We start from the raw sequence: 16,585 nt of genomic DNA on the forward strand, positions 1-16,585 counted from the left end.
GTTTTTACATTAAAGGAACCTTTTCCATTTTACACTAGAATCTTCCAGAAGTAAATACTGAAAACAGTGATATGTCAATGGGAAAATTACAAAACATCATACAGAAATATAATTCTAGGCAAGAAATAAGGGAAGAAAATAAAGTGAATTTTTGTTTAGATACTGAATATAGAACAAAGGAGAAAAAGAAAGAAGGACCACTTACAGAAGAAATCATTATAGAAGGTAACCTAAGATTATATTGATATTTTCTAATTTGTATATTGAGCTTTGTAGAGGGATTCAATTATACCCTTTGCTTTGAGGACCTTGTAATGTAGTTGGAGAAATACATTATTTGTATATATCTTAACAAAACAGGGTCCCTTTGTGCTCTTCTTTACAGCAGTGGTTCTCAACCTTCTGGCCCTTTAAATACAGCTCCTCATGTTGTGACCCAATCACAAAATTATTTTCATTGCTACTTCATAACTGTAATGTTGCTACTGTTAGGAATCGTAATGTAAATATCTGATATGCAGGATGGTCTTAGGCGACCCCTGTGAAAGGGTCGTTCGACTGCCAAAGGGGTCGCAACCCACAGGTTGAGAACCACTGCTTTACAGTCAATATTTTTTGGGGGAAAATACATTTCTGCCTATTCATCACTTCTTTCCTTTTTGCATTCTGGTTTATGCCTTCACTGTTTTGCTGAGAATGTCCAATGGGCTTCCAATAACCTTCTGATGACCAGACCTAGAGCACGTTACATCAAATGGCCTTTCTAAAACTGTTCAAATAATTTACTAGTTCATCCAGCTTGAAAAAAAGTTGTTTAAAGACAGTAACATTCCAAGTTTTGTCCTTGATTAATTAATTCTTTGAAAGTGTTCAAAACTAGGCCGAACAACCACTTGGTGGAGATGTTGTAGAGAGAATGGTCAGACTAAAAAAGCCCTCAAGCTCTGAACTTTATATTCCAGATTATTGTGATTATACTGAATTTTTGAAATCTATGGTTGGAACCCAAATGAATAAAAATTAACGTCTTAGGTAGATATTTTATACACTTGGCCAAAAGTATTCCAAAAGCAAAATATATTTACAAGGTAGTAAATTAAAAAAGTGATAGGAGTATTGAAGAAGCCAGCTAGCAATTTCTGGATCTAAGTAGTAATAGAAATTAAGAGTAAAAATTGTTAGGATAAACTGATTTTATCGAATCAGCTCTGTGTTTATATGGACTTGACTAGAGAAATAAAAACCATTTTTATAATACCCTCAACGTGTCTTGTTTTAAACCAAAAGTACTTTTGTTGTATTGTATAAAAATTTACTGTGTTCTCATCATGACAGATATACAGCATACTGAAAAAATCTCCAAGAATGAAATTGATCCTAATGTACCTCAAGATGAGAAACAAAGTGAAATCTCTATAAGCAAAACCCTCTGCATAGAAAAAGAATTAATTAGTCAAGGACAAACCTTGAATGTTACTGACTTTAGAAAAGCAGCTACTACAGAAATAAAAGACAAGGTGGGCTTGGAAAGAGACAATGAATCCACAGAATTTAAATCACCAAATAATTCTTTTTTAGGGGCAGATACATCAATAGAAACAGACAGCATACACCTAGAAAGAACTGAAGGATTCGATGTTCACCGTCCAGATTTACATCTGGAGGTTGAAAGTAACAGAATATCATTTAACAGTGTCTTAAATGAGATGGCTCACAGTACAAATCATAAAAAAGATATTTCTGAACAACAGTTTAGATTGCTTCCAGAGACTCAAGAAAATGCTACAAAGAAGACAGTTACAAACAGTGACCAAGCCAAAATAGATTTGGATTCATCTCTGGATGTAAAAAAGAATCCTGTTCAGTGTCAAAGATACAATTTACATGACTCAAGTAATGTTATATTAGATGATAAACAGTGTAAAATAGAACAAATACAACTGGTAAATAATAAAAGTGAGTGCAGCACACTACCACTTAAACAAACTTCAGATGTTCAGCAAATCTGTAAGGATACTTCAGAGAAGCCTGGACTAACTATTCCCTATGACATTGCAGTTGAATACCCCATTTCATCTGCAGTTTTCAGTGATAATCTTAAAGTATTTCTTAAGAATTCAGATACAAATGTTAATATGATGCCTATATTGGTGAAACCAAACTCAAGCCCTGGGAAAAGCGCTGTATGTAAAAATCTGAATGACTCACAAAGTTCATTTAAAGACTGTTTGGGAGATTCAGAAAACAGTATGAACATTTCTCAACTTCAAGTTAACAATGAGAATATACATACCTCACAAGCCAAAGATATGAAAACTGCTGTTCACATGAAAACTTGCACAGAAATGCAGTTTTCCAGTAAAGAGAGTCACATTGATGAGAATCAGTTAACTGAAACTACAAAAAGTGACCTTTTCCTGTTTGTGGATGTTAATGAAAGACAGCATACATTGTTAAATAATACTGAGAAAACAGAGTCATTAAATGACATCGTTTCAGGAAAAATTTACAGTGAAGGACAGCTGGAAGAATCATGTTCATTTCACATAAAGCCATCTGGAGATTTAGTAAACAGAAGTGGAAAGTCAGCCTTTGATCTTTCAACTTCATATAAAAAAACTGAGAAAACTCCAGTATATGTGAATTTTTTAGACCCCAGTTCTTGGTCAAAAGTAAATCAAAATGAAAGTCAAACAGTGAGCGCTTCAACTTCTGGCATTCCCTTGTTGCTGAACGAGAGACCAATAGGCCCATCAGAAAATGAAAAGATTGTTTCAATGACACTTTGTAAAAATGTCAGGAAGGATATTGGGCCAGGTAAGAAAACAAGCTTTATGTTTACTTTAAAAATTTATTATTTCTGTTTAGTATTCTTGGTAAAAATTCTACAGATTATGTTCAAAATGAAAACATGTTAGTATTTATTTTTTTCCTAAACCTAAAATATTCCCTATATAGTAAAAGTAAAGGCTTTATTTAGATGAAAATGGATTTTTCACCTAAATCTGAACCAGTTTTGTCAACATATACTGAGGCATAATTGCATTTTGGAAATTAAAAAACAAACAAACCAAGGAACTGAAAATAACAAAAACAACCACAGGTCCAGGCAACTAATTTTAAATTAGGAACTGCTACTTCATCTGAGGTCTTTACTTTCTAGAGCAAATGCAGAGAAGTTGATAAGGCTTCTTCCAGTGCCCATGTTTATCCCTTACACACACACACACACACCACACACACACACACACACACACCAGAAAAATCACCACCACCTCTCTCCCTCAGAACCACCTTTTGTCACTTTCTTCCCCGTTTTCTCCCTTTCCTTCATTTTTCTATTTTGTTTCTTTACCAGCACCACAAATCCAGCTTTTGTTTGACAATCTCAAGGTATAGCATGATTACATTTCATATCATTGCTATTTGTCATTGAAACACTTTAAATTGAACCCCTTAATATGATGTACCTATATTACTAATACACTGAAATGCTAAATATTTCAGACTATTTAAAACTACCACATGAAATAACATAATGCCCAAGTTTTGCTTTAAAAATACACACTAGAAAAATAGGGGGAAAGGTAATGGATGAAAGTCATATGACTTAATATTGATGGATATTGAAGCTGGGTAATGGGTACTTGAGATTCATACTCTGTACTTGGGAGTACTTGAAATTTTTCATATTAACATGTAGATGCTGTATAAACATAACTTGGAGATAATGTTTAAGAAGTATGATCATGAGGAAAATGTTAACTTTGCCATTTGCAGTCTCACAATCAAAGTTTACATTATTAAAGATTTAGATTTTAAGTGACTTCACCTGTTTAAGAATATGCAGTTAGACCCATTATAAGAAATGCAGGTTACAAGGGCAGCTTTGCCTGGCCCTGAGTTTAACATGCTTCTTTTAAAAGGAAAGAGAAAACTTGGGAGAAAAACTGGGAACTAAAAGCAAAATAAGTACTTCTTGCTTACTAGCATGAATGGAGATATAGGGAAAAAATAGAAAACACCAAAGCACTGGAAAACCTTATTTCACAAAATCTAATTTTTCCTAGTAAAATGTATTAACTTCAGATTCTATTAATCTTATCTGTCAAATACTGTGGTTAATCAAATGCTATTAGTCAAGGATCTGGTCTAATGTTGACCATATTATCCCAGTTCCTTTCTTCTAAATTAAATTTCAGTGATATAAATTTAAGAATGGAAGGGGAGATGTCTGAAATTCTATAAAAATTCAACTTGTAAAGTCGTCAAACTCATAAAAGTTTAAATATTTTTTAAACTTCGAAGTAGGCATGTTTCTCTACATTACTTTTATCTGTTTATTAAATACTAGACAGCCCTTTGTTGGGTATCTTATGGCCAGTTTCTTTTAATCTGAATTCGTAAGATGTTCACTATATAAATGTTTACATGTACAGGCAGTATAGTAACTGGGGAATAAGGATAACGTTTTGTTTTATAAGATGTTTATACCATTTCACTCATTTTAATGTGAAATCAGGTTTTAGAAATAGCAATAATAAAACTTTATTTTCTGGAATGAGATGTTTAATGTAAAAGCAAAGTCTATGAAAACTATAAAAAGATCAAAGTAAAAAGAAAATAGAAATTTACCTTTTAAATACAAAAGCATAGAATCAGAGTAAAACAAGTTCAGCCACTAAAATGAGTGCCTGGAGAATAAAATTCAGTTGTTGCCATTTCCTCTTTGTCAAGCAGATACTACCAGCATTAACAGAGTTGCTGACACTTTGAATAACTCCACTATCCATCCAGATCCCAAGGGAGAGCCCAGGGAAGAGAGGAATGCAACTGCAAGGACTTCTTGTGATTCTTCTTTTCCCACAGAACATGTAAGTCAATTAAAAATATTGCCAAGCAGACCTTAGTGAGCTAATTCTACAGATATGTGTAGAACTGTATGCATCTGGATGCTTTAAGACCTAACTGATCTCCAAAATAATATCAAGAGGGCAGCATGGCACCATTTTTCACAATTAAGGTTGATGGAAAACAGCAGGAAAAAGTCACAGTGTATAAATCAAATAGATATAATCCAGCCTGTTTGAGGAGGGAGAGTGTGAGGTAGTGTATTATGTACTTCTATATTTTAGTCACCTAAACTTAGGAATAGTGGCACTTGCACATTTATTTAAACTTAAAATACAACTGTTCACAATTTGAGCATTTAAAATTTCATTCTAATTAAAGTTGCCTTAAATAGTCAATGAATAAATTCAGCTATTTTTAGTAGGGCTTAATGTTACTTACATTTTGGGAAACTGTTGTGAAGGAATTTATTTTAAATTATTTCAGTTAGAACACAGAATATGAAAGGATCAAATGTCCATCAATATATATCAAGTATGAATGTAAATATTAAACAAAAGATTTGTAGAGATTATATGGCTCCAGGAGTCTATTTGTCATATAAAAAGCAACTAACTACAGATGACAGTTTTTTAGTAAAATTTGTAAGTTTCTTATTTTGGTTATAAAACTTTAGTGCAAAAAAGGCTATGTTCTTTAAAGTCTACAAAAAACAATTATAGGTATAACTGCTAAAAGATAACCTATAAATGTTAGGAAAGGTTACTTATTTAAATAATTGCATAGTGAGATTTTAAAGCCACTATATTGTTTTAAATTTTATAGACACACATTAAGTAACTTTCTCTTCAGCACATCGAAGATGAAAATTACAGTATTGACACCTTAACATATAACAGGTTTTCACAATAAATTTTATTTTTCTTTTTAAGTATGAGAGACCCTCACTGAGATAGTATAAACTTTTCTTCTGGGAGGGTTAAAACTAAAGTCAGGATTCATCTTTTCACCATTGTGTCAGCAGAAATCATTTCAGCTTTGATGTGTACAAGTGTGTATCTTTGAAATATGGTAAATCTGGCATTGGGAAATCCTTGGCCACCTAGGTAAGTTAGTGAAATCAATGCAAAAAGAAAAGCTAGATACCAATTTCAATTCGGTTGAATACTTAATATCTATACTAATACAATATGCAAATTGTTCAGGACAGGGGTGGAGCCATGGTGGAGAGCTCTCAGTACGCCTGTGCCAGGGGTCCGAAGGGCATGGAGAGGAAGGGAGAACAGATAGGCAGTTAGGGCGATCAGGCCAGGAGGAGAGAGCAGATAAGCAGTTAGGGCGATCAGGCCAGGAGAGGAGAGCAGATAGGCAGTTAGGGCGATCAGGCCAGGACGGGAGAGCAGATAGGCAGTTAGGGCGATCAGGCAGGCAGGGGAGCACTTAGGGGCATCAGGCAGGTGAGCGGTTAGGAGCCAGTGGTTCCGGACTGTGAGAGGAATCCTGGATTGGAGAGGGTACAGGCCAGACTGAGGGACCCCCCCCCTTCCATGCATGAATTTTATGCACTGGACCTCTTATTGTAATTGTCCTTTTTCAAAGGTATAATGGGAATTTCATGTCTCCCTTTAAAGCCCATTTTTATAATTAACCCAGTAGTTCCATTCTTTGTCTAATCCTAATGCTTTTCTTGCAATTAATGTTTTTAAGAATTTATAGAATTAAAACTTTTTCAAAAAAATATTCCCACAACAGCCCTGTGAGGCACATCTATTTTACAAATGAGGAAGCAGTGACACAAATGTGAAATAATTCCAAAGCAATGAGAGACACTACCTGTGGCAGACTTAAAGTAGGTCTCTTGGCTCTTAGTCAAATATCTACTTTCTCAACTTTCATAGTAAAAAAAAAGTTTCTTCTCAAAATACTAGTGCATGTAAAAAAAAAAAACAAAACTCAGCTCACTGGCTAAAGAGAGAATTTCTAAATTTTACTAGGTGTCAAGCACTATGCTAAGTACCATTGTCCCCCCTGAAGCTTGATTACCAATCAACATCTAATGTGGGACACATTTAAAAGCAGACCTATTATTTTGCCTACACTGAAAATGCTGTTATTCTTGCATTAAACCAGACAAATCTAGTCTCTTTATGAAGCCTGTTTACTTGCTCCTTAATATTTTACACTTTTCTAAATAGGGCTGTCAGGTGACAACTGGTGGGCCAAATGCAGTCCCCACCCCCTCATTTTAGTAAGTACAATTTTATTAGAGCACAGCCACACCCATTAACTATTGTCTATGGCTACTTTAGTGTTCAATGACAATTAGGCAGTTGCGAGGGAGGCCCCTTGGCCCACAAAGCCGTGTGCCTATTCTTGTTCTAAATGAAGACAAATTAATTTTATGAAGACTTATAGCCAGAAAGGGAATAAAAGTTATTCATATTTTTCAACGTATTTTTATGCACTCTAGCCACACCAATCCTGTAAAATTTTAGGTATATATTATGAGTTAATCCACCTTTTTTGTACTTTGGAGAGGGTTAAGTTAGTAGCCTGCTGCAATCTTGGTCATACCTAGGAATGAGGATGGGAAAGAGGGGCCAGCGTAAACAAAGAAAGCCATTCATCTTATACAATGAATTAGGTTCATTGAAGTTAAATTTTAAAATGCAACCCCAGGACTAGTATCAGATCTTTGAGTCAGGCAGAAAGAGGAAGTATTTTTAAAAGGAGATAGGAAAGAGCAATGATATGTGGCTACATATAGAACTGGAATTACTCTAGGCTGCAAAACCCTAGTTAAGCTAAGTAAGACAAGTTCTGTCAAAATCTCTCTACAGGGAATCCCTGCTTCTGCCCCTCCCACTAAGTAGCTAGTTTAGGGAAGAAACTAAAGCAGATATGTGTAAATGTCTCTCCTTTCCATCATCGAGATAAAAAGTCAAAGAACCAGAATTTTGGAAAATGGGCTGATTTGCACTTGATGTCAAATGCAACAAAATGCATCAAGTATTTTGATGGCAAAACAGGACCATTAAATCACAAGGCATCAACCATTTAACTTCAAAATCAGCAGCAACCTAGATTTAGATTTGGTATCTTTCTATGTATCAGTATTGCATGGGTGACTGTGTACATTCATTTTGGCTCTGTAAGCTAAATGAAGTGTGGTGAACTTACTTATATGTGAGACATTATCAGAAATACACATTTACCCATTTTTTTCCGTTACCACTTACTCTTTTTTAAAGAATCCTTATTCAAGGACATACTTTGATTTTAGAGAGTGAAACATCAGTGTGCAAGTGACTGTCAATTAGTTGCCTATTGAACTAGTCCTGACCAGGAATCAAACCCACAACCTGAGTACCTGCTCTGACTGGGAATCAAACCCCGTGACCTTTTGGTGTATAGGACATTGCTCTGAGTCATACCAGCCAGGGCACCACTTTTTACAATAGCATTTTGTATCTAAAAGGAGCTGATGAGAAAACTAAGGCTCACAAAAGTTAAATAACTTGCTTATTGTCCTGGCAGTCCTTGACAATACTTTTGTCTTCATCTGTTATTTTATAAGAACATAGGCAATCATATGAATACAGTATCATCATAAGGATCACAGGCTAGGACTTTGAGGGGACAGGTGGCTAACTAGAATTCTCAGGAGCCAAGAAGAGCAGTCCTGAGGGAACTGAGATTAAATGTAAATAGTTAAGAGCCTGTAAAAAATAATTACTATGGCCCTAACCAGTTTGGCTCAGTGGATAGAGCATTGGCCTGCAGACTGAAAGGTCCCAGGTTCGATTCCAGTCAAGGGCATGTACCTTGATTGCAGGCAAATCCCCAGTAGGGGGTGTGCAGGAGGCAGCTGATCAATGTTTCTCGATGTTTCTAACTCTCTATCCCTCTCCTCTCCTCTCTGTAAAAAACCAATAAAATATATTTTTAAAAAATTATATAATCTCACTTGAAAATGACAATGTTTCGAATATGCCACTTTAATCAGTGCAATTGGAAAAGTTTTAATGTAAAGCAGTATTCAAAGATCAAAGATTTATGAGCAAATGGTATTCATCATAGCATAATGTATAAAAATAAATTTTTCAAAAACTTAAATGTTCAACAATATATTAAACTAGAGGCCTGGTGCACAAAATTTATTCATGGGGGGTGGGGGAGGAATCCCTTAGTCCAGCCTGCACCCTCTCCAATCCAGGAGCCCTCGGGGGATGTCTGACTGCCCATTTAGGCCCGATCCCATAAGCCCATAGTGATTGGGCCTAAAATAGCAGTCGGACATCCCTGGAAATCCGGGACCACTGGCTCCTAACTGCTCACCTTCCCACCCGCCTGATCACCCTAACTGCTCTCCCCTGCTGGCCTGATCACCCCTAACTGCCTCTGCCTTGGCCCCGCCACCATGGCTTTGTCTGGAAGATGTCTGGTCTAATTAGCATTATTACCCTTTTATTAGTATAGATTATGGAACATGGAATAAAATGGATCCATGTTCTTAACAGACCTTCACACAGGGAAATGCTAAAAATGTTTTTAATACAGTGTAGAAAATGTGTGATTTAAATTTTCAAATAGTGTATTTATACGGAAGGGACCAGAATATTTACACCAAATTGTTTAATGGTGGTTGGAATCTTGGGTAATTTTAATGTGGTTCTTATCCTATTCCCTATTCTAAATTATAACATTCCCTTTTAACAATAAGTTTTATCTGGTAATCTAAGACCATAAAAGGTTTTTTTTTCAAGAAATTAAATTTATTTGACAGGGATAAGTTGAAACAAATATTCAATTGAGAGATAAATTACAACACATGCATAAAAGGGAATTATTTTGCAGCCCCCTACAATAGTTTGAGAAATTTTAATGACTTAGGAAAGCAGCTCAGTGGGAAAAACAGATATAAAATTCTAGAAAGTTATTGATTATACTAAAAATAGAAAAAAAGTCTAAATGCAAATGGTATCAAAATGTTGACAAGTCTCTGGATAGTGGTTTACTACTGATTTTTAGTTACTTTATACTTTTTTCTATTTTCCAAATTTCCGGTATTTTATTATCAGGAAAAAAAATAGAAATGAACATTTTTAGCACAATATTATAAGTATGACCCAATGTAGTGCTTTGGAAAACATGCCAACTTCCAAATACTGCATTGCTCTTTCCTGTGTCTCCAAAAATGGTGCTCTGAAGCATGAGAGGAAACATGAAGTAAAAAGCAGCTTTTAATGGTAGTTTACTTCTGTTAGCATTTTAAAATTTACCCTTGTTTTGATAGAAGATACAAAACATAGACATGTTTGGAAAAGGAAGGGAGTAGAAGACAAAACAGATTTTTATCTGCCTGTTTTAAATATCTTTTCTTTCAATGTAAGCTCAAGACCTTTTAGAAAATGTTTGTGGTATTCCTGGAATATATTAAGACATCTTGAAAAGCTACTACATAAGCCTACAAATTCACATTTTATAGTTTTTTGATGCCAAAATGTAGTAGTTGGGGAAAAGCCAAGAAAATGGTGGCTTTATCATATGCTCATAATTGCAAAAGCTTAATGATATTCTTTAAACTTATTTGTTGATGAGTGTTTAGAAAATGAGTAATAACTCCAGTGGTAAAACAAGTTTGGTCTTTTCTAGGTGAAAACACAGTCTCTGAAATCAAATCTACAAAGTCATTCTCAGGCTCTCAAGATTAAAGATACTGCTAATTTAACTATGTCTTCTTTTGGTGAAGGTGGCTGGCAGAGCCTGATAACAAATCAAATAAAAGAAAGTGAAAAGTTGCTAAGCTTAGAGAATGACAACCAATCTAAAAAAAGAAAAGCAGAAGAGTTGTTAACAAAAACAGATTAATACTTTCAGTGGTATATTACTGATGTAGTTTCAATTACAGCAAAATGACTTCTATCTAAAGCTTCAGATGTATTCACTTTTCCAATTTCTTCTGATGTAATGAAGTTGTATTACTGCTATGTTTTTGCCCATAAAATGCTTCAGTTAAGATAGCTGAGTTAAGATTGCAAAGTTTGCTATTAGCATCATATCCCCTTAAATTGGCCTTTCCTCCATATACCTTTCATCAAAGCTCCTGCTGCACCTTCAAGACCCTTCCTTAATAGAACACAACTTACATATTATTCAAGATAGACACAGTGAGACCCTTCGTAATTTATTACATTGTACCCTCTGAAGATTGTAATTTCTTTTGGACTTGAGACAATAAATGTTCAGACTGTTGTCAAATTTCAGCTTAAAATGTTTTACTATCATTTAGATGTTTCCCCAAAAGAAAAATATTTATAGCATAAAAATTCAGGTATCAGAAAGACTCAAAAGGCTGTTTTTCACTTTGTTCAAGTTTTGTTTCCAGGCATTAAGTGTGTCATACAGTTGTTGCCATTGTTGTTTTCCAAATGTCCGATGTGTGCTATGACTGAAAAATTAAAAGTCATTAGTCAACCTTTTATCCTCTTGTATTCTTTTATAATATTACATACTTGAATCTAGTCAAAAGCAAGGTTAAATATACATAAAAGACAATTTCAAATTGTAAGAGAATTAGCAGCTTATTTTTTAAAAAATTCTTTATCATATTGATGCTGAACTTCTATTTTCCTGAACTACATAAAACAGACACAAAAGTCATTAGTATTCTAGCCAATGCTGAGCCATTAAATGAAATGTGCTGGAAAATAGGACTTTCATTAAATAAGCTAATCAATTCAGTCTGAACTTTAATAAAATTATGATAAATAGCAACTATTTAACTACAGTCAATTGATAAGAACATCACCTTAGTTCTCTAAACATTTAAGTGAAATAATCAGAACAAACTAAATTGTTCTACAAAATGCTGCAAAGTATTAAGTGTCTTACCTGACAACTACTTTTCGCTGGGTCTGATCAATTTTGCAGTAGACCATTTTTGTTTTCACGGCTGAAAAAAGACATTTTGCATGACATGTTATATGGAAAATGCCTAAGAAAACAGCTTAAAGTATGAAACTATGACCAAGCAAGCCATAATAAAACTTGACAGTTTTCTAATATGATTTTATAAGCTGGCTCTTTGAATCTAATAAACAGCAATATGATGCAACTAAGAGGGAGATTATGCATTTATTTATCCTATGGTTGCTGGGCTAATCCATACGAAAAATCATATAGTGTTCTTTTTAATACATATATATGTTTTATTGATTTTTAGAGAGGGAGGGAGAGAAACATCGATGTGAGAGCACAACACTGATCGGCTGCCTCCGGCATGCCTCCCCTCCCCTAGTATTCATCAAGAATTCTAGATGTTCTCCTCTACAATCACACCTTAGGGCAGGGGTCCTCAAACTACGGCCCGCGGGCCACATGCAAATACAAATATTGTATTTGTTCCCGTTTTGTTTTTTTACTTCAAAATAAGATATGTGCAGTGTGCATAGGAATTTGTTCATAGTTTTTTTTTTTAAACTATAGTCCGGCCCTCCAACGGTCTGAGGGACAGTGAACTGGCCCCCTGTTTAAAAAGTTTGAGGACCCTTCCCTTAGGGGGGTGAAGGGGAAGATTTCCTAATTAGGTATTTCTTTATAAGTATGTTTAAGAATTAGAGCATTAGAAACTATGTGAATAGTTCTTTATTTTATTAATTGTATAATCCCCCAAACTTTCAAATTTAAAAGGCTCAGGAAAAAAAAAAATTCTGTTACTTTATAATACCAATGTTGGGGAAGAAAGTCCTGTTTCTAGGTCAATCATAAAAAACTGATAATGGTTAACATCTGCAGGACATTTAATACATGCCAGGCACTGGGCTAAGTGCTTTACCTGCATTAATCCATTTAATCCTCAGAACTACAAATTACTCCTATATTCCTATTTCATAGAGGAAGACAGACCTGGTCTCAAACCCAGGTCTGATATAAAAATCTAGGCTCTTAACCACCCTATGGTATACCACCTAAAGGTTTTTGTTCTATATGAGTTTAAGTAATAGAACAAACACCAAAAACCACATAGCAATTTTTATTTCCATTGAATTTTCACTCTACAACAATTACAATCTGCTAATCTACTAAAATACACATTTGTTACAAAAGAATCTAGCTTTGTTAGCATATGGCTCGGCTTCAAGATAAAAAATCTTATACTGCATGGATAAAAGATAAATAGAAAAAAAAACGTTCTAATTGCCTTACCATCAATAACAAATGCTTCAACATCATCAGCTCCAATCTGAAGTTCCTGTTGCATTGTATCAAAAGAAATTTCTTTATTTTCCACTGCCATTCCCATAAAAGTAAGTAGTCTCATTTTTGCCATATTCTGTTCATGTAATAGTCCTGAATAATAACAAAATAGTTAAGTTGAAGAGGTATTAATGCTAATAGAAGACCAATTACAACTCTTGTGTCAAACTGTAGAGTCACTGTGTTTGAGCACTTTACATATAGAGTAATTCTGACAAAGCTTCTATTTTCAAATCATAAACTGACCCCATAATTAAATTATGGAGTATTTAAAATTATTTTTCTAGAACTACATTTATTTATTACTATAGGTAATAGACAAAGTTAATAAGACTGGGCTATAAAATGGTTTTAGGCCCTAAAGTTTTTTTATATCCTAACTTATACACTTAAGGAGATAAAATGTACAAAATTCATTTCATAAGGAAAAATTTTATATAAATGAATTACTTATGCTTATTTTTACTAACAGGTCCCTTGTTTAAACGGAGGACTCCTTATCTACTTATACCTTGTTCTGTTTTATTAGGAAACGAAGTTTTAAAACATTTCCATACACATTCAGTCATAAAAACATTCCATTTTCTGTCTGGTCATTTTGGATTTAATATTTAAAAGTTAAAACTGTATATGCCCATCCACTGTGGCTCAGAGGTTGAGCACTGACCCATATAAACCAGGAGGTTACAGATTCCTGGTCAGGGCACATGCCCGGGTTGCAGTCTTGATGCCCAGTAGGTGGTGTGCAGGGGATAGATGATTCCCTCTCCTCATTGATGTTTCTTTCTCTCTTCTTCTCGTAAATTAATAGAAATATATATTTTTTAAATGTAAAAGTGTTTTTATCACTTTACATTTACAGACTAAGATGATTAATACTAGAAAAAACTAATCAGTACCATTAACATACTTGTTCTTTACAAGGCCTAAATAGAAAACTGTATAGAAAATTCAAATTTTTGCCTTGCAATTTCTAAATGCAACATACTGTTATAATTACTCATATCAAAAACAAACTGTTAGACTCTTTTAAAAGGAAACTTAACAAATTATCTGGCCCTGCTCCTTTCACTTTAAAAAAACAATAAAATTGAGGAGTAAAGAAGTGAAACGCTTTATTTACAGTCACAAAATGGCCTCGAAAATAGGTTCATTTATAAAATAAATAACTAGAAATATAAATATTTACAAATCCTGAATATCCAAGTGTTAACCCGTCTCTACATGGAAACTGAATTATAACATATACACTTGATTTGATGCTAACTTCTCAATTATAAAAACAAGTTTCTAAAATTAATACAGAATTACACGCCCCTTTTCTCTGAGCTTTCAAATTTGGTAATCTCACGAAGATCATTACCCTTTTGTATTTAAGAGCCTCAAGTTTGTATTGTTTAAAAAGTTCCCTCTAAGCACTCCACAAATAAATTTGAAATATATAACATTTATTATTAGCAGGTGACTAGGAAAGCCCATTAATACAGCTCATGTCTGTTAATTAACTATAATTATGATGCAGGCTTTCTATTTGGCACAGATTCAACAAAAACACGATCATCATAACTCAGATGAATGAGATACCCAAGTAAGTATTGCTAACCAGTTTAATGGAAATCTATAAGCATCAAAAAAATCAATTAGTGCACATTAATCCTAATTAACAAATGAAAATTAGATGCTGATTAACTTTCTGAAGCAAGAAGGTAGCAACTGGATAACACCAGATTACATGTGAACATGTTAGGGCAATTCAGATGACACAAGATAATTCTACTGTTGGCCCAAACTGCCAGTTAATAAATCCCGCCTGGTCACTTTGGATTTAATATTTAAAAGTCAAAACTGTATGCCCAGCCAGTGTGACTCAGAGGTTGATAAACTGTTGCCATCTGTGGAATCTAGACATTTGTAACCAAACTTTAAGCTGTAATAAACGTCTAATAATATAACTAAAACTATACATTCAAGATGTTTTTCGCAAAGCATCTTTTACAAACAAATTTCTAATAAAAGACTGCTAATTTGCATGGATGTTAAAGAAACAAAAGGCAAAACAAAATTTGATTTACAGGAATACTATGTTTCTCCTGTTACAGAGAACAAACACTAAAGATCTTTCTCAAGAAAATTTCTTAGCATTCCCAGTTCTGTGGGCATACATAATCCCTTTTAATGTTAAAATAATAAAAACTCAAATTTCTAAGGTATAATTTAAAATACTCTTAAAATAAAAATCTGCTATAGTTTTAAGCTTACCATAAATCGAAAAACATATCAAAGGAATGAAAATTATTTCTAAAATAAATTATGTAAAACCATTTTATGTCATACAATGGGGAATCTATGTTTAAAAACATTTCAAATTGATGTTTAAAGTCACTACATCAAAAGAAATCACCAAACCTAAAGCCTTTAGGACTTTTGCTCTCAAAAGCAAGCTATTAAGCCAGTGAAGTATGAGTTGAAGACTTGTTAGGAAGCTGTGCTTTATTTCATGAAAAGTAGAACATCACCTTCAAAGAAGTCATAGTATTCTATGTCATTTCTATTTTAAAGTTATAAAAAAAATCTAATTTTATGGAAACATTTATTCATTACTAATATGTCAAAACCTTAATGCAGTAATAAAAAAATGTGCATCACTGAGCAATTTCTGCATTGTCACTGACCCCTGCCTTAAAATGCTGCAATATAAAAAACGTAATTTTAATGCATTGCAATAGCTTATGAACCAGTGCTCCTTTGAAACAGTCAATTACACATCAATGGGGGAGTGTCAAAGTGTTAATTACTACTCCTTTTTCCTTGGTGAGTAAATAAAGAGGTTGCTGACATTAACATTCCATCACATAGCTTCATGCCACAAAACAAATTAACTGGGACAGAATGTGGTTTTCTGGGTCTAGTGCACCTGGCAAAGCATTCTACACAAACACACTCGCATCTACTTTATCTTGGTGTATTTCAAATGCCTTGTTATGTTCAGAATAATTCAGTCTTGCCCAATGCCGAAGTTTACAGGTGACAGGAATGAATGATTACTATATTGAGGACTAGCAGTATAATCAAGCTAGATTATAAATGCATTCTTTACCTATGTCTCAAACAACCAGGAAGACTAACAAATTTTAGTATGAAAAATACATAATGTATTTTGATTATTACCTAGTAGGAAAACAAAGCACCTTAGTTTCATAGTTGACTTCATTCTCTTAGAACAACTTAAACTTGTTAAACTATAGATTTTCTAATTTTTCATTTTGTAATTTTAGTATGTTAAAGACGTGCTCTAGAAGGAAAATACTGCATCTATATGGAGCTTGCTCAATGAGGACAGTGAGAGTCAATCCAAGTTGGTGAACATTTACTGAGCTCTGATGCTCTAGAACAGCGGTTCTCAACCTGTGGGTCGCGACCCCTTTGGGGGTCGAACAACCCCTTCACAGTGGTCGCCTAAGACCATCCGAAAACA

General features: G+C 34.0%; 2 protein-coding genes across 2 annotated transcripts in view; one reads left to right on the forward strand and one right to left on the reverse strand.

The window, feature by feature from the left end:
• Window positions 1-590: 590 nt before the first annotated feature.
• CCDC73 (coiled-coil domain containing 73) lies at window positions 591-3,219 on the forward strand. Its single transcript, XM_015566383.1, has one exon. It carries the CDS (start codon window positions 1,329-1,331, stop codon window positions 2,916-2,918), a length of 1,590 nt encoding a protein of 529 aa, XP_015421869.1. The 5' UTR covers window positions 591-1,328; the 3' UTR covers window positions 2,919-3,219.
• A 7,603-nt stretch (window positions 3,220-10,822) lies between these two features.
• The window catches only part of EIF3M (eukaryotic translation initiation factor 3 subunit M), a 16,900-nt gene continuing 11,137 nt past the window's right edge, over window positions 10,823-16,585 (reverse strand). Inside the window, exons 9-11 of the mRNA XM_006753916.2 lie at window positions 13,060-13,203; window positions 11,746-11,806; window positions 10,823-11,302 (exon numbers count right to left, since the gene is read on the reverse strand). Of these exons, the coding sequence (XP_006753979.1) occupies window positions 11,182-11,302; window positions 11,746-11,806; window positions 13,060-13,203 (326 nt within the window). The 3' untranslated portion in view covers window positions 10,823-11,181. The remainder of the gene's footprint in view (window positions 11,303-11,745; window positions 11,807-13,059; window positions 13,204-16,585) is intronic.

The sequence above is a fragment of the Myotis davidii genome, unplaced genomic scaffold, assembly GCF_000327345.1.
Source record: "Myotis davidii unplaced genomic scaffold, ASM32734v1 scaffold330, whole genome shotgun sequence".
Taxonomy (NCBI): domain Eukaryota; kingdom Metazoa; phylum Chordata; class Mammalia; order Chiroptera; family Vespertilionidae; genus Myotis; species Myotis davidii.